Source organism: Salmo salar, chromosome ssa15 (genome assembly GCF_905237065.1).
Source record: "Salmo salar chromosome ssa15, Ssal_v3.1, whole genome shotgun sequence".
Lineage (NCBI taxonomy): Eukaryota > Metazoa > Chordata > Actinopteri > Salmoniformes > Salmonidae > Salmo > Salmo salar.
Window position 1 is genome coordinate 77,178,188 of NC_059456.1, and position 25,027 is coordinate 77,203,214.

A 25,027-nucleotide genomic window follows, 5' to 3' on the forward strand; every position below is an offset into this window, starting at 1 on the left:
AAAAATAGTTTTTTATAAATGTTTGCAAGTCTATAAAAATAATAATAACTGAAATATCACATTTACATAAGTATTCAGACCCTTTACTCAGTACATTGTTGAAGCACCTTTGGCAGCGATTACAGCCTCAAGTCTTCTTGGGTATGACGCACAAGCTTGGCACACCTGTATTTGGGTTGTTTCTCCCATTCTTCTCTGTAGATCCTCTCAAGCTCTGTCAGGTTGGATGGGGAACGTCGCTGCACAGCTATTTTCAGGACTCTCCAGAGATGTTTTATCAGGTTCAAGTCCGGGCTCTGGCTGGGCTACTCAAGAACACTTGTCCCGAAGCCACTCTTGCATTGTCTTGGCTGTGTGCTTAGGGTCGTTGTCCTGTTGGAAGGTGAACCTTCGCCCCAGTCTGAGCGGTCAGGAGCAGGTTTTCATCAAGGATCTCACTATACTTTGCTCCATTCATCTTTCCCTCGATTCTGACTAGTCTCCCAGTCCCTGCCGCTTAAAAACATCCCCACAGCATGATGCTGTCACCACCATGCTTCACCGTAGGGATGGTGCCAGGTTTCCTCCAGACGTGACGCTTGGCATTCAGGCCAAAGAGTTCCATCTTGGTTTCATCAAACCATTGAATCTTGTTTCTCATGGTCTGAGAGTCTTTTGGTGCTTTTTGACAAACTACAAAGCGGGCTGTCATGTGCCTTTTACTGAGGAGTGGCTTCCGTCTGGCCACTCTACCATAAAGACCGGATTGGTAGAGTGCTGCTGAGATGGTTGCCCTTCTGGAAGGTTCTCCCATCTCCACAGAGAAACTCTGGAACTCTGTCAAAGTGACCATCGGGTTCTTGGTCACCTCCCTGACCAAGGCCCTTCTCCCCCAGCCAGCTCTAGGAAGATTATTGGTGGTTCCCAACGTGTTCCATTGAAGAATGATGGAGGCCACTGTGTTCTTGGGGACCTTCAATGCTGCAGAAATATTGTGGTACCCTTCCCCAGATCTGTGCCTCGACACAATCCTGTCTCTGAGCTCTACGGACAATTCCTTTGACCTCATGGCTTGGTTTTTGCTCTGACCTGCATTGTCAACTGTGGGACCTTACATAGACAGGAGTGTGCCTTTCTAAATCATGTCCAATCAATTGAATTTACCACAGTTGTAGAAACATCTTAAGGATGATCAATGGAAACAGGATGCACCTGAGCTCAATTTTGAGTCTCATAGCAAAGGGTCTGAATACTTATGTAAATAAGGTATTTCTGTTTTGTATTTTTTACAAATTTGCAAACATTTCTAAAACCCTGTTTTTGCTTTGTCATTATGCGGTATTGTGTGTAGATTGATGAGGAAAAAATATTATTTAATACATTTTATTATAAGGAAGTAAAGTAACAAAATGTGGAAAAAGTCAAGGGTTCTGAATACTTTCCGAATGCACTGTATACCCTGTTATGTCATCACCTGAAATGACAGCCAGACCAGGAAGATACCACCACTGCTCTCTGCCAATGACCCTCTCTGCTCTAGGCCACCCGGTGCTAAATGGTTGAATATGCAGGCTTTCTACTGGGCAGCTAACTCTGCATCAAACAGAGTCCTGGACTAGGAGAGCATGTGGCTCTACCGTGATGTAATGACTCGCAGGTGAATACTTGTCCGTCAACGGGTCCCTCTTCAGAGCACTCCATTTATGACTAGGCAGCTGTTCCCTAAACACTAACCACTCTCCACTCTCCAGCTCTCTCCACACTGCATCATAGTTCCCTCGAGTGCCTGAAAATGGACATGTCCCGTTCCGCCCAGATTGAGGAAAAAGCTTTAGTTATAGTAGTTATCGCTCTCCCTCCTCTGTTTCCTTCAGTCTCCCCTCCCTTTTCCTTTCACGTTGTTGCAGTGTGAAAGGCAGCCTATCTCACATGAATGCAGTTCAATCAGCTGTATCCATCTTCTCATTGTGGCTCCCATTCATTTGGCACAGAAATATGACTGACGCAGCTCAATAGCCATGGAGAGGCAGAGATGAAAGCAGATTGAAGAACACCTTGTCAAAGTCATTTTCACATCAATTTACAATTACCTTAAGCCTGTGGAAAAAGAGAGGATCTTCCTGAACAAAAATGGCCCCTGAAGACTCCAGATTTTTGGGATAATTAACTATTGTACTGCCTCACTTAGGCGGCTCTCCAATGGATCCAATGGTTGATCAATATATTGCTTTTTTCAAATGTACAAGCTTATGTAGCGTTTCACAATATACTGTTTGGAATGAAACTCGCACAGCCTTGTTATCTGTGAAATATCTCCCATGTTAAAGAGAGCTTTCCCCTTCCTGTCTGAACCTCTGTAGGACACCATGTTGATATTTCTCTGAATGGCCAGCCCTGTGTTTTAACCTTTGTCTGGATGTTAAAGGCCTGGTGATTGTCTGTGAAAAGGTCAAGTAGCTCAGGACTTCCTCTGTCTGTACACTTCACCCTGCCCTTCCTGGCCCCTCCTCTCTCTATATGTGAGGGGTTGTGTGTGTGTGTGTGTGTGTGTGTGTGTGTGTGTGTGTGTGTGTGTGTGTGTGTGTGTGTGTGTGTGTGTGTGTGTGTGTGTGTGTGTGTGTGTGTGTGTGTGTGTGTGTGTGTGTGTGTGTGTGTGTGTGTGTGTTCCTGAACCTTTGACTGGATTGGCTGTACACATTACACACAAAGCCCATAAAACTCAGCCACATATGGAGGATTCATTCATACTATAGGTCTAAATAGGAAGAGGATCATTTTCTTACTGTTCATTCAGAAAAGCCAGGATGAATTGAAATCCCCTTTACAAAAGAGGTCAGCTGACTCCCTGCCAAACTCACAGGTCAATCCTTACTGGGATCCTATTGCTCTCAGCATCTCCTCTCTGCCAGCCAGCCAGCCCCCCATCCATCCCCTGTTAGTGAAGCCAGCCCCCATCCATCCCCTGTTAGTGAAGCCAGCCCCCATCCATCCTCTGTTAGTGAAGCCAGCCAGCCCCCATCTATCCCCTGTTAGTGAAGCCAGCCAGCCCCCATCCATCCTCTGTTATTGAAGCCAGCCAGCCCCCATCTATCCCCTGTTAGTGAAGCCAGCCAGCCCCCATCCATCCTCTGTTAGTGAAGCCAGCCCCCATACATCCCCTGTTAGTGAAGCCAGCCCCCATCCATCCTCTGTTAGTGAAGCCAGCCAGCCCCCCATCCATCCCCTGTTAGTGAAGCCAGCCCCCATCCATCCCCTGTTAGTGAAGCCAGCCCCCATCCATCCTCTGTTAGTGAAGCCAGCCAGCCCCCATCCATCCCCTGTTAGTGAAGCCAGCCAGCCCCCATCCATCCTCTGTTAGTGAAGCCAGCCAGCCCCCATCCATCCTCTGTTAGTGAAGCCAGCCAGCCCCCATCCATCCCCTGTTAGTGAAGCCAGCCCCATCCATCCCCTGTTAGTGAAGCCAGCCAGCCCCCATCCATCCCCTGTTAGTGAAGCCAGCCCCCATCCATCCATCCCCTGTTAGTGAAGCCAGCCAGCCCCCATCCATCCTCTGTTAGTGAAGCCAGCCAGCCCCCATCCATCCCCTGTTAGTGAAGCCAGCCAACCCCCATCAATCCTCTGTTAGTGAAGCCAGCCAGCCCCCCATCCATCCCCTGTTAGTGAAGCCAGACCCCATCCATCCTCTGTTAGTGAAGCCAGCCAGACCCATCCATCCCCTGTTAGTGAAGCCAGCCAGACCCCATCCATCCTCTGTTAGTGAAGCCAGCCAGCCCCCCATCCATCCCCTGTTAGTGAAGCCAGACCCCATCCATCCTCTGTTAGTGAAGCCAGCCAGACCCATCCATCCCCTGTTAGTGAAGCCAGCCAGACCCCATCCATCCTCTGTTAGTGAAGCCAGCCAGACCCCATCCATCCCCTGTTAGTGAAGCCAGCCAGACCCCATCCATCCCCTGTTAGTGAAGCCAGCCAGACCCCATCCATCCTCTGTTAGTGAAGCCAGCCCCCATCCATCCTCTGTTAGTGAAGCCAGCCAGACCCCATCCATCCCCTGTTAGTGAAGCCATTCCTCTCCTGTCTCTCCTGCCTCCTCTTCTCTTCTGCCTCTCCTGCCTCTCCTGCCTCTCCTCTTCTCTTCTCTCCTCTCCTCTTCTCTTCTGCCTCTCCTCTACTGCCTCTCCTCTCCTCTTCTGCCTCTCCTCTTCTCTCCTGCCTCTCCTCTCCTCTCCTGCCTCTCCTCTCCTCTCCTGCCTCTCCTCTTCTCTCCTGTCTCTCCTCTCCTGCTTCTCCTGCTTCTCCTGCCTCTCCTCTTGTCTCCTGCCTCTCCTCTCCTGCCTCTCCTCTGCTCTCCTTTGTGTTGTCTGTTTAATCCTCTTTATCCTCCCAGGAGAGGGACAGACATCGAGGCCCTTCTCCCCATATCCCCTCCTCGCTCCTTCCTTCTCACACTCGCGTAATTAGCAGAACAGATGACATTCTCCCTCTATTGACATGGTATTGTTTAGTGGTGCGTGTGGGCTACCTCCTGCTAGTTACATGTTTGCCTGGAACAGAGTGGATCTGACCCGTGTGTGTGTGTTTCTCTCTCTCCCTCTCTGTCCCTCCTCAGGCTCCATGCAGGCTATGAATAAGACCCGTCGTATCATGGAGCAGGGCGGGACTCACTTCTCCAACGCCTTTGTGACCACGCCCATGTGCTGTCCTTCGCGCTCCTCCATGCTGACGGGGAAGTACGTTCACAACCACAACACCTACACCAACAACGAGAACTGCTCCTCCCCTTCCTGGCAGGCCCAGCACGAGACTAGGACCTTTGGAGTGTACCTCAACAACACCGGCTACAGGACAGGTCAGTGGTCCGTACAGAGCGACACACACACACAGACGTACAGACAGGCACACACACACACACACACACACACACACACACACACACACACACACACACACACACACACACACACACACACACACACACACACACACACACACACACACACACACACACACACACACACACACACACACCTGAAGCTACCCAACTCTCTGAAGGCATGTATCTCCTATTCAATTAAGCCAAACACTCATTTAATTGAGAAGTCAGATATTTGTCATAATTAGGTTAGACATTACACACCCTCAGTCAGGGCTTGTGAAAGCTGTTAGATGGGTTTTCCACTGCCTGGTGTTCTGTTCTCTGCTGATGCTGAGTGTGCTAGCTAGGCAGCAGCCTGAGTGGGGCTGAGAACACTGGGGCTGTCCCAAATAGCACCCTATTACCTATAAAGTGCACTACTACCCTATGGGCCTGGGTCAACAGTAGTGCACTACTACCCTATGGGCCCGGGTCAACAGTATAAAAGGAATAGGGTGCCATTTGGGATGCACACCGGGCCTCTCTGAGTGGATGGCCATTATCTGTGATGGGCTCCACTGTTTCACCCACACAGACGCTGACATTCTGTGTCTCGTCCACTCTGTTCCTATTGCATCAGGTAGGCCTACATGGCCCACAGTCATAACAGAGGAAAAGTCATTTCTGGAGCCAGCTCTGATATGCTCTTTTTCCTGTCCTCCAGAAATCACTGGAATTATGGGAAATGAACACACACAAGCATGCACACAACCACACATTATCAATATGGCACCGACAGAGAGGGTCGCCTCGCTTTTAGTCCTTAGGAAACTTTGCAGTGTTCAGTTTTTTTATGTAGCACAAGCATTTCGCTACACTCACAATAACATCTGCTAACCATGTGCATGTGACCAATACGATTTGATTTGATTTGATCCGTTATTGTTTAATGTGCACACGTGCACTCAATTTCAAAACACTCATTTGATGATGTGGTTATGTGCTCCTTCCACAAACATTTGAAGTTAAATCTTTGTGATTCATTCCAAAATGAAAGGAGAAGCTCTGCACTACTGTAGCAATATCATATTACCACACGCATTCTTTGAAATCCTAATAAGGAATGTAGAAACTCAACAGAGTTCCAATCAGTCAAGAAAATGGCACTCGGTGACAACTAGACATGCTGTAGCGTCTGTTCCAAGCAGACTCCCTACAAATCCTCCATGTTCCCACGGACGGAAACAGGAACCCACTTCTGTCTACAGCGTGTCTGTGCTGTGCATCTGTCAAACAGCACCCTGCCTCTCCCCAACACGAGCTTTGTCACAGGACTCCTGCCTTGTGGCAGCCCATCAGTTCTGTGTTCACGTTGAGCCACTGAAGAACTGTCCCTTCCCCCAGAGGGATGCGCTGTGGTTGGGCCAGTAGTGTGTGGTTGGTGGTGCTGCTTACACTGTAACTCTGCTGATTTAGAATTAGCTGACTGCTGATTTTGTATTATGATCTAAAAGGCTAAACTGATCCTATATCAGCAATCCTAGACTCTTTGCAAAAACAGGCCTGTTAAGAACAAACTGTCTGTGTCTTTAACTATTAGAAACCTCACCATGTGGAGAAACTCTATGTATGTATATACAGTGAGCTCTAAAAATATTGGGACAGTGGTTATGTACTTCAGCAACTTGGATTTGAAATGATACAATGACTATGAGGTTAAAGTGCAGACTGTCAGCTTTAATTTGAGGGTATTTTCATCCATATCTGGTGAACCGTTTAGAAATTACAGCACTTTTTGTTCATAGTCCCCACACTTCTACATTCATGTGGATGCTACCATGATTATGGATCATCCTGAATGAATCGTGAATAATGACGAGTGACAAATATACCCCCGAGACATGCTAACCTCTCACCATTACCAATAACAGGAAAGATTAGCATTTTTTGGGGGGCATGATATTTGGACGTCTAACTTTCTCACTCTTGGAGCGTTCAGAGCGCACACTGGACACTCTGGCCGAGGAGTAGGGTTGATCTGAGCGTTGATCTGACCTATCAACAGCAGTCAAGCACCCAAGCTAACAGGCTAACGTTGGCTAGCTTGCTAGCTACTTCCAGACACAAATGAGAGAACACCTCACTCTGACCATTTTACTTGCCCTAACAGAGCTGGTTAGGCTGTTTTCATGTTATCCAGAGCGTTGGTGACTGCAACTGTGCTGCTGGCAACAATTTAATGAAGTTTTTTTGCTAATGTTTACTGACACCAGCCATATTCAACGGGTGTTGAGCGTTCGTAAATTCGGCTGTTATTCTGCTCTCTGGCACACTCAGATGAGAGTGCTCTGGAATCGGAGCAGGTAACCAGGGAGAATTTACCAGCTACGCCTATCGACAGTTGTCGCAGTGACATCATGAACATTCTATTGAAATGGTTACTTGCATAGTGGAGAGCAACACTTATGCAGTTCTACTACGTGATATCTTTCATAAAAGCAGTGTTAGAAAGGATTACCTACACATACTGACCAGCTCATGTTATAGACAGAAGAGTGCTACATGACAGACCAATCCCAACCATCTCTCGGCATGTCCAGCCCACTCATTATCTCATCCAATCATGGCTAGCGGGAAGGTTGCTGGCTTTTTCTGTAGCTAAACCAACTAGGCTCGTAATTTAACAATTTGATTCGTATTTACAGATGGCATAGACGTTTGTTATTAAGGCACATGAAAGTTCACATGTTCCAGAAGGCATTTCTGCCCAAAAACGAATTTCGATTTAAAAAAAAGTTCTCATGTGAAGTAGTGATGCACGACATACACCTAGTTTCCTGAAACGAGTGTTGTTACTAAGTATTGTTTGTTTCTTGAAAACAAGATGGTGCATCTCAAGAGATTTCATCCTGCAAAATGTCAAATAAATAATGTAGTATTCTCCCTCAGCTACTTCCTGGTAATCCACCTGGAGGGGAGCAGATCAGTCTTGTCTCTGACATTTATCCATTCCAAATTCAGCAGAAGCAGCAGTAGCAGCAGTAGCAGCACTTGGACAGCCAGAGCTTTTTACTTCCCATGCTTATGCTTTCATCGATCCGTCTGTTGGTTTGTTAGTGCACCCCCAACAGCTGAATCATGAGTATTGACGTACGTGTCAGTGACATTTCAGCCTCCACTGCCCAATCCCTCCTTCCTCCATCCATCCTTTCACAAGAAAAGCAAATGATTAAGTGTGTAGATGAAACCAATTAGATTGGATGTAACTAAGTGAATTGAATTGGCTTTTCTGCCTTTGTCCTGTGGCCCACCATGCAGGCTTCTTTGGGAAGTACCTGAATGAGTACAACGGTTCCTATATTCCTCCTGGATGGAGGGAGTGGGTGGGGCTGGTCAAGAACTCCCGCTTCTACAACTACACCCTGTGCAGGAATGGAGTCAGAGAGAAACACGGCTGCGAGTACCCTAAGGTCTGTATAATATCTGTGTGTGTGTGTGTGTGTGTTACTTCTCTGGTGCTGTGCTCTGCCTATGGCTGTGTGCACGATATAGTCTAGGGTTCAGATCTTACATCAGCCATCAACGATGACCCATTCTTCATTTACCTACATTTACCCACTGCATCTTCTCTCAACATGTTTCCCAACGGCATAGAAATATGTATCTGTCCTGTTTCCCCATAGCCTGTCCAGCACAACACCTGGCCCCAGTTTAGTTCTAGTGGTGCCTGCCAACTCTTTCCAGGAATGGGTTCCTCCCACAGTAGAGAGGGATGGAGGGGAGGAGCAGGTACACTGCCCTGCAGATGTACACAACCTGTTCACTAAAGGCTCTATCTCCATCCCTCATGGCCACTGGCTCAGAGAGGGGGTAAGAGAGTAGGGGCAGGAGGAGGAGAGGAAAAGAGGAGTGTGGAACACTGACTGTATATTCCCCTTGGCTTGTTCTCAGAGCACCATCTGGAACCTTCTCCTTGTCATTCCTTCAGTCTCCGTTCTCATGTATTAATCGAGGAAGAGACCTCTCTGAAGAGGCTATTTCCTGCAATAGTATGTTAGTTACCCATCTGAAGTGTTGGATGAAACATTGTCCTGGAAAGGAAAGGAAAGGAAAGGGAAAGGGGGATACCAGGTCAGTTGTACAACTGAATGCGTTCAACTGAAATGTGTCTTCCGCATTTAACCCAACCCCTCTGAATCAGAGGTGCCAAGGGCCGCCTTAATTGACATCCACGTCTTCGGTGCCCCGGGGAACAGTGGGTTAACGGAGCAGAAAGACAGATTTTTACCTTGTCAGCTCGGGGAATCGATCCAGCAATCTTTCGGTTACTGAGAGAGCTAGCATGTGGTGACTCGCAAGAATCTGTTTAAGAGAGTCCAGCTGATAAACAGACCTTTGTGGAAAGTGTATTTACTGATGTCCCCTTTCGTTGTGAGGATGTTAAATCAATATTTCATCTTCTTGCAGGACTACTTTACGGATCTCATCACAGAGGACAGCATCAACTACTTCCGTTCCTCTAAGAGGATATACCCACACCGGCCAGTGATGATGGTGATGAGCCACGCTGCCCCACACGGGCCGGAAGACTCAGCACCGCAGTACAGCACTGCCTTCCCCAACGCATCCCAGCACATGTGAGTGTCTGGAACGCACGTGCAAGCTTGCACAGATGCACGAACAATGAAGTGACTTTACTGTGTAAGCGAACAACATCATTCTGACTCCTCCACTTCCAAAAGCAATAACATTAACGTTTTATGCAGTGATGTTTTCATGGAATGGCGGCTTAAATGTGAGGCTATCGGGTATAAAACAAGGTATCTTGCGTCAATGAGTAATGTCGAGAAATATATATGATTCCAAGAGAAAGCAGTATTTTCAGTTCTCTCCTTTTCTCCGGATCTTCAAGGGAAAGCAGTTATTGGCTCCAGTGAGCACTGTATTCTCTCTCATTCTCTCACTCACTCTCTCCCGCTCTCTCTTTCCCTCTCCCCTTCCCTCTTTCCCTCTGAAAAAGAGCGGACTCCGATAGAGATGCCAGTTTAGATATAGGTTCAACTGTCCCGGCGTCGCGGTTAAGATACAATCCACATTTTATTACCACAAACGGCAAACAGGAAGAGGAGACTAGTAGCTGTGGAAGTGGTTTTATGGTCAGTGACGCACTAACACACGGTTGGGGTCAAGATGTGAGTTGAGGTGAAGGACAGGAGTTTTTTTAGAGGTCGTCTCAACCTGCCCTGCTGGAAACCACTAAAGAGCTGAGAGGCAGAGGCGTTTTTGCTGCTTCCAGGTAGAGCCTCTGACTGGCTGACTAGGTCATGTGATTCCGGTTGGCCCTAGCAACCGAGTGTTCCAGGAGCAGGGGTGTGAACGTTGGGGGGGCAGAGTGTCTGTGAACAATAGAAAGCCCATCCCCCCCAGTACCTCAACTCTCTTCGGGGTAATAACGTTTCTTAAAGTTGTGTCTCTGAGAGAGGGTAAGAGAGGGCCCTGAGAAGTACTCATGGGCAACTGTAAGGGTTTTCTACACCCTCCCTCCATCTTTGCACACAGCAGTACTCTCATTGCAGGCATATCCATCAGGGCTTGTCGGTGCCATTCCCAGCCATGCTGGGTTGTGTGTGTGTGTGTGTGTGTGTGTGTGTATGTGTGTGTGTGTGTGTGTGTGTGTGTGTGTGTGTGTGTGTGTGTGTGTGTGTGTGTGTGTGTGTGTGTGTGTGTGTGTGCGCGTGCGCGTGCGCTCTGTGGGCTCTCTCTCCTGCCTCTGAACAAATACTTGTTCACTTTATTTAACACTGAAACACAAGCATACAAACAAACACACACGAATGCACACATCAACACACATTGTATCACTGCTCTGTGCTTTAGATTTAGAGGCATCCCATGAGGCACAATCAGCTTGTAGTGGCTGTGATCGCTGTATCGTGTCTGAGGCACCCAGCAGTGCTGCATCTGAACTGGGCACACTGTAGAGAGCTGTATCCAACAGCCCTGCCTGGACACAACACTACACTACACAGCCTGTTGGCATGTGTCGCTGTTGTAATTTGACCCCTGAAAGCCTGTAGCTGGGATGGGAGGCTGCTTTCTCGCACCTACTCACCCTCTCCCTCACCCCTCAGGTGCACCCTGTTCCCTGCTATCTCTCTCGCTCGCTCTCTCTCTGATAATGGCAAACTTTTCCCCTCATCTCCTCCTCTCACCCTCTGTGGCCTTCCCTCTGTAGCTCTGGGCTGATGGTAAATGAAGGCAGTGATGCACATATCATGTACACTGTCAGAGATGGCACTGGCTGATTTCACTGCCTGTCGGTCCCTGACTGGGCCTGCTGGGAGATTACACTGTGATGGGTGGAGGGTGGAACGGGCTGGGAGAGGAGGGGGAGAAGGGGAGAGGTGATGGCTGATTCCTGCTTCCTGTAGAAAGTCACGTCTACACTGCATGTAGGACAAAACAAACAGGCATGCCCTCCGATACATAACGGATAAACAGTCAGGGGGCTTCATCAGGCTAATGCAAGGGAGAGAGAGAGGAACGATGGGAGGGTGGAGAAGAGACTGGAAAAAAGGAAGGGGGAAACAGAGTGAGGTGATGGATAGAAAGAAAGAAACGGGGGGAGAGAGAAGGTGAGCGAAAGGAATGAGGAAAACAATAGGGATATAAGATAAATGGTGACAAAGAGAGAAAGTAAAGAGAAAGATCATTGAGTGTTTGGCAGGTTGTTGTTAGTCCGTGGTCGTGATGAGCAGGGAACAACAAGCAAGCAGCGGTCCATATAACCTGTACAGATCCAAGAATGGATTATTCTTGTCCTAATGGCTTTAAATGTCCTGACGTTCTTTTAATCACAGTTTCATAAGTACCCCTCTCTCTCTCTCCCTCTGATGGTCTTTATAGTCCTGATATAGTCCTGATAGGACCTCTCACTCCAGAGCCTAGTGTTCCTCTCATCTGTCCCCTCTAACAGTACAAACCCATTAGTTGGAGTGTCAGCTGAGCCCGCTCTAATGCCACTCTGGCTTGCTTAGTGGAGTGTTATTTTATGTGGTGGTGTTTATTTTTTAATTGCCTCAGTACTCTTGCTGTCTCCTCTGTAGAGGGCTTTTATTTTCTCTGTTTCAATCACGCTGACGGCCTGTTCTCCCCTTTACCGCTCTCTGAGGAACTTTTCACTTTTTACAGGACTACGTTTTTAGTTTGGGCTCTCTCTAACTCACAGGGATTTTTCACACCAACTCTGCTCTCTCCTGTAACACCTTGTGTTCTGTCCCTGTGGTCCAGACTGTTTGCTCAACCCTAAGAACCCCTTCAAAGAACCCCTCCTTGACTTTCATGAATTCATCAGAACACCCTTGGCCTCCCTATAGTTACCCCAATAATCCACCATGTCAAATTCCTCTGTGCCCCTGTTCAGTTAGCCCTGCTTAGCTACAAAGCTAGCATCATTTTCCTCCCAGTAATTACCTCCCTGCACCATGGAAACCTCCTCTTAACCACTCCCCCTCACTTCCTCCCTCCATCAAAGACCTTTTTGCCCCCTACGTAGTCAAATCAAATCCCCCTTCTATTTGCACCTCCTCCACTCACCTTCCCCTGTAGCTTCCATCAAGCCATGGTGTCACAAGCCCTCTATGCCCCCTATCGCCTCCAATCTCCAACCATGAAATTCCTCGCTTTTCCATCCTCTGTGCAATTCCGACTTCCACTCGGTTATTGGAAGTTGTTCTGTGTGGGGGAGAGGAAAAACGGTTGATTGCCTTTGAGACCCAGTGGTGATTGTCCCTGACCCCAACAATCAGATTTTTTTCTCCCCTTTTAAGTGGAGATAGCTTAGTGGTTTAGAAGCAGCTGGGAGTCTTAGACGTGAGAGAGACCTGCGAGAATTGAACGGATTACACATTGTCCAATAAAGTGGAGACCCTGCATGGTGAAGGAGAGAGAGAAAAGGAGAGTGGAAGGGAGGGAAATCTAGAGTTTAGAGAGGACATTTTACTCTAAACCGGAGATAAACAAATGCAGCTGATCCATTCTAACTGTGTTGCACAGCTTGCCCACACTCACAGCTGGGTCTTTCCACAAAATAAATGCCTTTTGTGTCCCTTTTATATTTTAAGTAGAAATTCTGCACCAATATTGGATTTTAAAAGGTTATGTTAAATTAAGTGCCCTTTAATTAATATAGGCCACATGGAGAATTCAATAAATCTGATTTTGAATATGAAAAGGCTTGCTAAAGTGCTAAAATTCTGCATTTTGGCTGTCCCTCCGCCCACCCTGTGTCAGTTCTAGGAAGATTTTAACCCACTTTCTTTTTCCCAAAAACTTTCTCCAAGTTTCACAATCATTGTAAAGCCCTAGTTATTTTGTTGCTTTGACAAAGTCATTTCTGAAGATGATTTATTTAATGTGATTAGTGTTTCATTTAAGTCTGTCCCTCATATTAAGGTCAACCCTGTTACGTGAACTACACTCTCATTTTAATATGGTTAAAGTATTTTTTTTTTTTTATATTTTCTTTCAAAAGAAAGATTGAACATCTAATAGTCAAATCATAGTGTAAAAACAGGTGAGTTGGTTCTATACTTTTGGGCCATTTTCTGGTGTTTTACGGTGAAAACTGAGCTGGTCGAGCATAACACATCAAACCTGTTACCCACAGATAGACAGGCTAGAAATGTTTTAACAATTTCATTTGTTTTTGTGAAGCTTGCATTTAATTGCCACTCCCTGTTGCACACAACAAGCTTCAATTCCCCTTCAATTCCCCTTCAATCCCTCTTACAGTCAACCTTGTTACTTTATTTGTCACTTGAGATGGAACATAGGATTGTTGTACATTTGCTCTTTATGACAATGTTCAAATTAGGTGAAATCAAACGTTTTCTTTTTGAGCAAGTTAAACTTCTCAAAAGGTAGCGAATTAGTGGATCGACCCAGCTATCAAAGGCACAGCACAGAGCTAGTGGTAGCCATGGACAGTCTGTGTGCAAAATACAGGGAGAGAAAGAAAAGAGAGAGAAAGCAACAGGGATAGGGAGGCAGGGTGAGATGAGAGAACCGTTGAAAGTGGAGGGGAGCAACTCAATCACATGATAAGAGCCATTTGTTTTCTAGAGATAATTCAGATGGTGGTGATATCCCTCGCCTTGTCGTTTTCTGCTGTGTGTGCGTGTGTGCGTGTGTGTGTGCGTGCGTGCGTGCGTGCGTGTGTGTGTGTGTGTGTGTGTGTGTGTGTGTGTATGTGTGCGTGCGTGCGTGTGTGTGTGAATGCGCAGGGCAAAGTAATGAATGTCTTTGCTCCTAGTCATTAATCACACACACACACAACATCCTCCCTCTGCACAACTCACAGGAGCCTCATCTCTCTGTGTGCCAAAAGGCAAGCCAGTTTTTTTTAATTAAACCAATGACCAGCCACCAGCCCCAATTACACAGAGCAGTCCTGTCTTAGAATACATCCCCATCCTCCCACTGTCCTGATATATTATAGAATTACTCTCCTGGCTCACACAGGCACACACACACACATTCCCAGCTAACCATATTTTTACCCCAAAGCAGCCATGCATGTATAGACATTTTTCACTGTAAACATTTGTCTTCTGTACAATATAGAGTGCATTCTAAAAGTATTTAGACTCCTTGATTTTTCCCACATTTTGTTACGTTACAGCCTTATTCTAAAATGGATTACATTCATTTTTTTACTTATCAATATACACACAATAACCCATAATGACAAAGCGAAAACCGTTTTTTAGAACTTTTTGCAAAAAAAGGTAAAACAATTCTATTAATTATATACATTATTTAATTTGGGCCATTTTCTGGTGTTTTATGGTGAAAACTGAGCTGGTCGAGCATAACACGTCAACCCTGTTACCCACAGATAGACAGGCTAGAAATGTTTTAACAATTTCATTTGTTCTTGTGAAGCTTGCATTTAATTGCCACTCCCTGTTGCACACAACAAGCTTCAATTCCCCTTCAATTCCCCTTCAATTCCCCTTCAATTCCCCTTCAATCCCTCTTACAGTCAACCTTGTTACTTTATTTGTCACTTGAGATGGAACATAGGATTGTTGCACATTTGCTCTTTATGACAATGTTCAAATTAGGTGAAATCAAACGTTTTCTTTTTGACCAAGTTAAACTTCTCAAAAGGTAGCAAATTAGTGGATTGACCCAGCTATCAAAGCTGCTTAGCCAAACCACAGAGCTAGTGGTAGCCATGGACAGACTGTGTGCAATGTACAGGGAGATATTTTATATTTGAGATTCTTCAAATAGCCACACTTTGCCTTGAGGGCTATCTTCTGTATACAACCCCTACCTTGTCACAACACAACTGATTGGCTCAAACGCATTAAGAAGGAAAGAAATTCCACAAATTAACTTTTAAGAAGGCACCCCTGTTAATTGAAATGCATTCCAGGTGACTCCCTCATGAAGCTGGTTGAGAGAATGCCAAGAGTATGCAAAGCTGTCATCAAGGCAAAGGGTGGCTATTTGAAGAATCTCAAATATAAAATCTATTTTGATTTGTTAAACACTTTTTTGGTTACTACATGATTCCATATGTGTTATTTCATAGTTTTGATGTCTTCACTATTATTCTACAATGTAGAAAATTGTACAAATAAAGAAAAACCCTTGAGAGAGCGGGTGTTCTAAAACTTTTGACTGGTACTGTATGTAAATGTACTATTTCAGTTTTTCTTTTTTTACATTTGCAAAAATGTCTAAAAAACATTTTTTGCTTTGTCATTATGGGGTATTGTGTGTAGATTGAGAAAATAAAAAATAAAAAATTTAGAATAAGGCTGTAACATAACAAAATGTGGAGAAATTCATGGGGTCTGAATACTTTTCCGAAAGCACTGTAAGCTTTCTTTATTAACACATCAACAATCAGAACAATGGAATTGCCTACCTGGCATCCATGACCCTTTAATGCTGTGCTTGGGACAATAGTTAATTATGGCAGAGACTTTGTGCCACTCATGGTAGGCTACTCTTTAAGCACCTAAAGCTTAATTAAAACTCAAGGGGTACGAAGTCAAAAACTTTTCAAAGACACTTTGTCAATGTCAATACGATGACACTTAACTTCTCTGAACACTTCCCCGGTCTCTTCTCTCAGCACTCCCAGCTACAACTATGCTCCGAACCCAGACAAGCACTGGATCATGCGTTACACTGGGGCTATGAAGCCCATCCACATGGAGTTCACCAACATGCTACAGAGGAAGAGGCTGCAGACCCTGCTCTCTGTGGATGACAGCGTGGAGAAGGTGAGCTTAGAGCGCCCCCTACCTGCACCCCTCCAAGGGATCCTGTATGGCTCAGTTGGTAGAGCATGGCGCTTGCAACACCAGGATAGTGAGTTCGATTCCCGGGGCCACCCATACTACAATGTATGCACGCATGACTGTAAGTCACTTTGGATAAAAGCGTCTGCTAACTGACATATATGTTATATATCATTCCTTCAATGTCTTTTTCATCTGTACCTTTCCATGGCCCTAGAAGAGGATACACACACACCCCATTGTTTATTGAGACAGGTTTGGAAGATATCTGCTCTGTGTTCTAGGTGTATAACATGTTGGCTGAGACTGGAGAACTGGACAACACGTATATCATCTACACAGCTGACCATGGCTACCACGTTGGTCAGTTTGGACTGGTCAAGGGCAAGTCCATGCCCTATGAGTTTGACATCCGAGTTCCCTTCTACATCCGAGGGCCCAACGTGGAGGCAGGAGCCATGTAAGTGTGTGTGAGGTGGGGGTGAGTGTGTGGTATGGCTGTATTATCTTTACTCGGATGGCTACAGTGGATGACTTAACCCCTGTGGGACTGAACCTTACATCCATACATATATTAAGTCAAATGTATAAATACAAATCCTCTGAATCCTCTATATAGCTGATCTACCCCCCTTATGACTCCATAAGATCACTGAAAGACCGACAGACAGAGACTGACAGACAGACAGAGACTGACCGACCGACCGACAGACAGACAGCGACAGACAGAGACTGACAGACAGAGACCGACAGAGACCAACAGACAGACAGAGACTGACCGACAGACAAAAAGACAAAGACCCGATCAACAGACAGACAGAGACTGACAGAGACAGACAGACAGACAGACGGACAGAGACCGACCGACAGAGACAGACAGACAAACCGAAAGAGACAGACAGACAGACAGACAGACAGACAGACAGACAGACAGACAGACAGACAGACAGACAGACAGACAGACAGACAGACAGACAGACAGACAGAGACAGTCCAACCGACTGACCGACAGAGACCGACAGACAGACCCGACAGAGACAGACGGACCGACAGAGACATACATACAGACCGACCAACAGAGACATACAGACCGACCGACAGACACAGATAGACCGACAGAGACAGACGGACCGACAGAGACATACAGACCGACCGACAGAGACAGATAGACCGACCGACAGAGACAGATAGACCGACCGACAGAGACATACAGACCGACCGACAGAGACAGATAGACCGACCGACAGAGACAGATAGACCGACCGACAGAGACAGATAGACCGACCGACAGAGACAGATAGACCGACCGACAGAGACATACATACAGACCGACCAACAGAGACATACATACAGATCGACCAACAGAGACATACAGACCGACCGACAGAGACAGATAGACTGACCGACAGAGACATACAAACCGACTGACCAACAGAGACAGACAGACAAACTGACCAACAGAGACAGACAGAAAGACAGACAGACAGACAGACAGAGACAGACAGACAGACAGACAGACCGACCGACCGACAGATAGACCGACAGACAAACCGACCGACAGAGACAGATAGACAGAAACACAGCAGACCGACCAACAGAAATAGACAGACTGACCGACAGAGAAAGACAGACCGACTGACCGACGGAGACCGACCGACTGACAAAGACAGACAGACAGGTCGACAGAAACAGACAGACAGACCTACAGAGACAGACAGACAGACAGACAAACCGATAGACAGACAGACGAATAGAGACAGACAGACCGATAGAGACAGATAGACCGACAGACAGACTGACAGAGATAGACAGACCGACCGACAGAGACAGACCGACGGATCGACAGACAGACAGACCGACAGAGACAGACAAACAGACACACAGACCGACCGACAGAGACAGACCGACAGAGACAGACAGACAGACAGACCAACAGAGACAGACATACAGACAGTCAGACAGACAAAGACAGACAGACCGATAGAGACAGACAGACAGACAGACACACCGATAGAGACTGACAAACAGACCGACAGAGACAGACAGACAGACTGACAGAGACAGACAGACCGCCAGAGACAGACCGCCAGAGACAGACTGACAAAGACAGACTGACAGAGACCGACAGAGACAGACAGACAGACCAACAGAGAGAGCCAGACCAACAGAGAGAGACAGACCAACAGAGACGGACCGACAGAGACTGACCGACAGAGACGGACAGACAGACAGACTGACTGACAGAGGCAGACCGACCAACACAGACAGACAGACAGACAGACAGACAGACAGACAGACAGACAGACAGACAGACAGACAGACAGACAGACAGACAGACAGACAGACCGATAGAGACAGACAGACAGACCGATAGAGACAGACGGACCGACAGAGACATACATACAGACCGACCAACAGAGACATACAGACCGACCGACAGAGACAGATAGACCGACCGACAGAGACAGATAGACCGACCGACAGAGACAGATAGACCGACCGACAGAGACATACAGACCGACCGACAGAGACAGATAGACCGACCGACAGAGACAGATAGACCGACCGACAGAGACAGATAGACCGACCGACAGAGACAGATAGACCGACCGACAGAGACATACATACAGACCGACCAACAGAGACATACATACAGATCGACCAACAGAGACATACAGACCGACCGACAGAGACATACAAACCGACTGACCAACAGAGACAGACAGACAAACTGACCAACAGAGACAGACAGAAAGACAGACAGACAGAGACAGACAGACAGACAGACCGACCGACCGACAGATAGACCGACAGACAAACCGACCGACAGAGACAGATAGACAGAAACACAGCAGACCGACCAACAGAAATAGACAGACTGACCGACAGAGAAAGACAGACCGACTGACCGACGGAGACCGACCGACTGACAGAGACAGACAGACAGGTCGACAGAAACAGACAGACAGACCTACAGAGACAGACAGACAGACAGACAAACCGATAGACAGACAGACGAATAGAGACAGACAGACCGATAGAGACAGATAGACCGACAGACAGACTGACAGAGATAGACAGACCGACCGACCGACAGAGACAGACCGACGGATCGACAGACAGACAGACCGACAGAGACAGACAAACAGACAGACAGACCGACCGACAGAGACAGACCGACAGAGACAGACAGACAGACAGACAGACAGACCAACAGAGACAGACATACAGACAGTCAGACAGACAAAGACAGACAGACCGATAGAGAGACAGACAGACACACAGATAGAGACAGACAAACAGACCGACAGAGACAGACAGACAGACTGACAGAGACAGACAGACCGCCAGAGACAGACCGCCAGAGACAGACTGACAAAGACAGACTGACAGAGACCGACAGAGACAGACAGACAGACCAACAGAGAGAGCCAGACCAACAGAGAGAGACAGACCGACAGAGACAGACCAACAGAGACGGACCGACAGAGACTGACCGACAGAGACGGACAGACAGACTGACTGACAGAGGCAGACCGACCAACACAGACAGACCGACAGACAGACAGACAGACAGACAGACAGACAGACAGACAGACAGACAGACAGACAGACAGACAGACAGACAGACAGACAGACAGAGACAGACAGACCGATAGAGACAGACAGACCGATAGAGACAGACAGACCGATAGAGACAGACGGACCGACAGAGACATACATACAGAACGACCAACAGAGACATACAGACCGACCGACAGAGACAGATAGACCGACCGACAGAGACAGATAGACCGACCGACAGAGACATACAGACCGACCGACAGAGACAGATAGACCGACCGACAGAGACAGATAGACCGACCGACAGAGACAGATAGACCGCCAGAGACAGACCGCCAGAGACAGACTGACAAAGACAGACTGACAGAGACCGACAGAGACAGACAGACAGACCAACAGAGAGAGCCAGACCAACAGAGAGAGACAGACCGACAGAGACAGACCAACAGAGACGGACCGACAGAGACTGACCCACAGAGACGGACAGACAGACTGACTGACAGAGGCAGACCGACCAACACAGACAGACCGACAGACAGACAGACAGACAGACAGACAGACAGACAGACAGACAGACAGACAGACAGACAGACAGACAGACAGACAGAGACAGACAGACCGATAGAGACAGACAGACCGATAGAGACAGACAGACCGATAGAGACAGACGGACCGACAGAGACATACATACAGAACGACCAACAGAGACATACAGACCGACCGACAGAGACAGATAGACCGACCGACAGAGACAGATAGACCGACCGACAGAGACATACAGACCGACCGACAGAGACAGATAGACCGACCGACAGAGACAGATAGACCGACCGACAGAGACAGATAGACCGACCGACAGAGACAGATAGACCGACCGACAGAGACAGATAGACTGACCGACAGAGACATACATACAGACCGACCAACAGAGACATACATACAGATCGACCAACAGAGACAGACAGACAAACTGACCAACAGAGACAGACAGAAAGACAGAGACAGACAGAGACAGACAGACAGACAGACAGACAGACAGACAGACAGACAGACAGACAGACAGACAGACAGACAGACAGACAGACAGACAGACAGACAGACAGACAGACAGACCGACAGACAAACCGACCGACAGAGACATACAAACCGACTGACCAACAGAGACAGACAGACAAACTGACCAACAGAGACAGACAGAAAGACAGACAGACAGAGACAGACAGACAGACAGACCGACCGACCGACAGATAGACCGACAGACAAACCGACCGACAGAGACAGATAGACAGAAACACAGCAGACCGACCAACAGAAATAGACAGACTGACCGACAGAGAAAGACAGACCGACTGACCGACGGAGACCGACCGACTGACAGAGACAGACAGACAGGTCGACAGAAACAGACAGACAGACCTACAGAGACAGACAGACAGACAGACAAACCGATAGACAGACAGACGAATAGAGACAGACAGACCGATAGAGACAGATAGACCGACAGACAGACTGACAGAGATAGACAGACCGACCGACAGAGACAGACCGACGGATCGACAGACAGACAGACAGACCGACAGAGACAGACAAACAGACAGACAGACCGACCGACAGAGACAGACAGACAGACCAACAGAGACAGACATACAGACAGTCAGACAGACAAAGACAGACAGACCGATAGAGACAGACAGACAGACACACCGATAGAGACAGACAAACAGACCGACAGAGACAGACAGACAGACTGACAGAGACAGACAGACTGCCAGAGACAGACCGCCAGAGACAGACTGACAAAGACGGACTGACAGAGACCGACAGAGACAGACAGACAGACCAACAGAGACGGACCGACAGAGACTGACCGACAGAGACGGACAGACAGACAGACTGACTGACAGAGGCAGACCGACCAACACAGACAGACAGACAGACAGACAGACAGACAGACAGACAGACAGACAGACAGACAGACAGACAGACCGATAGAGACAGACAGATCAATAGACAGACAGATCGATAGAGACAGACAGATCGATAGAGACAGACAGTCCGTCAGAGACAGAGACGACCGACTGACACACAGACAGACAGACAGACAGACAGACAGACAGACAGACAGACAGACAGACAGACAGACAGACAGACAGACAGACAGACCAATAGAGACAGACAGACCAACCGATATAGACAGACAGACCAAGCAATATAGACAGACAGACCAACCAATAGAGACAGACAGACTGACAAACCGACCGACAGAGACATACCGACAGAGACATACCGACAGACAGACAGACAGACACAGACGGACCGAGACAGACGGACCGAGACAGACGGACCGAGACAGATCTCATTTGTTTCTCCAGACCCAGTACTGATCCAGCTTGGATGATTTAGATCAGGGGTGTCAAACTCATTTTGCCATTCAGTCTTCAACGAGGTCCGGATGGCCGTGCTCAAAATTGGTTATATTTTCTTGCTGTCAAAATTAGCAAAAAATAGTTCTCTATCCATCGTTTTTATTTTCTATGATCCTTGACTGTCTAGCTTTCATTTGGGTGATTATTAATAAGCTGGACACGGTCAAGAAACTGTCAACGTAGGTTCATTATCGTTTCTACACAGTTTACATTTGGTTTTAGTCATTTTAAAGTATATTTTTTAATCAAACGGATTCGACACCTCTGATTTAGATAGTCGGTTTATCATCACCACTCTGTGCTAAGTCCTGTAGAGCCAGAGGACAGGTCACTCAGACCATTACCCATGTCCCTCTGTGCTCCTGCTCTATGTCATCACCCTACCCCAGCTTCAACCTGGACCCACCTCTCTCCAATCCTCTGGCTCTCCTTCCTCTCCTCTCCTCTCCCCTTCTCTCCTCTCATTTTCTCTCCTACCCTTAGTCTGACACAAGGTTTTGGGCATTAGTGTTGTTTACCACTGGCAGGGTGTCTCTGCACTCTGTTCCCTGGAAAAGCAGATTACGACAGCAAAAGCCGTTTCACGAGGAGATCATGGGATTTCTCAGTTAGTGAAAAAGTGGATGGAGTGGGGGGAAGATTTAGGGAGGGGGGAGAGGGCCTAAAGGCGTCCGCATGCTACCCAGCCGAAACATTTTGTGATGTTTTTGTTCATTTTGGACTTCTGTAACTGTGTTTTTCTGCTGCTCGGGCACACGTACATTTTTCTAGAGGCAAGCCAAAGTCAGTAGCTGAAGTCTACTCCCCTTCATCAGTGATTGGTCAACAGTAGGGATTCTTCAATGACGTCTTTGTTGTCATTCAACGAGAGACAACTCTTTTTCATGCACATTTTCTTATTGAGAAATACTGCACCAAACAGCTGAGTTAGATGTAAAATTGCTTGACTAAGATCTCCTCTGAAAAAAATGCTGAATTAATGACAGATTTCTTGAGTTATCTTAGATTAATTCTGACTTTTTTGAGGAAAACAGTGTCTCAAAATGGACAAACACTATTGCCGCTTTTTTTCCCCTTTCCAAGCTGCCTTTTGAGGGAGTATGCAAGCACACTCGTTCGGGTTTGGCGCCTTAAGGGTTAAATACCCTTAAATACCCCCCCCCTGCTTCCTTTCCTCTCTCTGTCCTGAGGGTCATATTCCCTCCTGCCTAGATCTCTGGAGCAGTTATTTGTCAGCTTCACAAGGTTATGATCTGTCATCATCCATTGCCTCCTCTACTCTCTCTCGCTCTGTCTCTCTCTCTCTCTGTCTCTGTCTCTCTCTCCACACAGACCCCTTTCTCCCTCTCTCTTATCAGCTGACTTTAACTGACCAGATACCATCTGACGATGCCTGGTAACGACCTTTATCCCCTTATCTCTCCCTGCTTCTCCATAGCAACCCTCACATGGTTCTGAACATTGACCTGGCACCCACCATCCTGGACATCGCTGGCATGGACGTCCCTCCTGACATGGACGGCAAGTCCATCCTCAAGCTGCTGGACATAGAGAGACCAGTCAACAGGTGGGATATGGAGCCAAAAGGGTAGGGAAACATCCTGCCCATGGATATTTTATGGCACACTCATATAATATCTGTATTCTGTATGTTGGCAGGCCATAGATCACTGATAGAAGTAGCTATATATCCTCTAGGTGATTTATATTATTGTGAGTCATACATTGGCACAGGCCACTGACAGGTGTGAGTTCCCTCAGGGTTCCTGCTCTACTAAAATCACTGCACAAGAGCCAAATCTAACACCTGGGTTTGACCAATGAGTTTTCCTCAAAACTGTGGCACCGCACCAATCATTGGACCTGGCTCGGCCTGCCAGGTTACCATGGCATCCGTTGAGATTACATCCACATCCCAGCGACACCTTTTCCTCCTGCCCAGCTTGGATATTGCTTTCGTTAATGAAAAAGAATCAAAGAAAATATGAAATAATCCTTCTCCATTCTTCCAAGATGTGTCAACAGGGACCTGTGGTAATAACTACAGGAGCTTCCCTGCCAACGCCATCGAGTGAAGGTCTTTCACCAGCGGATGATTGTGTGTGTGTGTGTGTGTGTGTGTGTGTGTGTGTGTGTGTGTGTGTGTAGTGAGTGAGTGAGTGAGTGAGTGAGTGAGTGAGTGAGTGAGTGAGTGAGTGAGTGAGTGAGTGAGTGAGTGAGTGAGTGAGTGAGTGAGTGAGTGAGTGAGTGAGTGAGTGAGTGAGTGAGTGAGTGAGTGAGTGAGTGAGTGAGTGTGTGTGTGTGTGTGTGTGTGTGTGTGTGTGTGTGTGTTGAGGGATTCTCTATTCTCTCTTCCAGCTCTGCAGCTGCAATCAGGGAGAGATGGACTCGCCAGCCTGTTAAATTGTCTGGCAGGCAGAGGAGGCTGGGAGGCTCGCTGGCCTGATGTGGGGCTGTGGGGATGGGTTTTTGGAAGAGAGGAGGACAAGAGACTGGGTGGGATGGAGGAGAGCAGACCTGTGCTGGGTCACTGCTGCTGGCTGTGATGCCAATACCCCTCACAGAGATAAGAAAGAGATGGAGACCGAGAGAAAAGGCAATGAAAGAAGAGAGATGGAGAAAGAAAGAAAGGGCAAGGGAGGGAGAGGGAGGGAGCAGTGCGGGGGCCGATGGATCGATAACTCATATCTGAACACCCGGCCAGAAGAAGGTCAGAGCACCCGGACAAGAGACCAATTTATTCCACACACTTTCTTTTCTTCTACATTCGATCACTTTCTTTTCCCCCATCCTTTTCCTAAAGAACACCTGAAGTGTGGTATCAATAGATTTTCATTTGAGATAATTTGACCCAGGGCTGGTTTTGATCTCCCTTCCAACCTGTT

General features: G+C 47.3%; 1 protein-coding gene across 8 annotated transcripts in view; it reads left to right on the forward strand.

Annotated features, from left to right (window-relative positions):
* LOC106572085 (extracellular sulfatase Sulf-2-like) overlaps positions 1 to 25,027 on the forward strand; it is a 182,218-nt gene that overhangs the window by 140,723 nt on the left and 16,468 nt on the right. For 5 of the 8 annotated variants that reach the window (XM_014145901.2, XM_014145907.2, XM_014145905.2 and 2 more), the window contains 6 exons: positions 4,586 to 4,825; positions 8,150 to 8,301; positions 9,299 to 9,468; positions 15,984 to 16,134; positions 16,437 to 16,612; positions 23,581 to 23,730. In XM_014145901.2, the coding sequence (XP_014001376.1) occupies positions 4,586 to 4,825; positions 8,150 to 8,301; positions 9,299 to 9,468; positions 15,984 to 16,134; positions 16,437 to 16,612; positions 23,581 to 23,730 (1,039 nt within the window). The remainder of the gene's footprint in view (positions 1 to 4,585; positions 4,826 to 8,149; positions 8,302 to 9,298; positions 9,469 to 15,983; positions 16,135 to 16,436; positions 16,613 to 23,580; positions 23,731 to 25,027) is intronic. The other 3 variants (XM_014145904.2, XM_014145906.2, XM_014145908.2) reach the window with 1 other exon arrangement.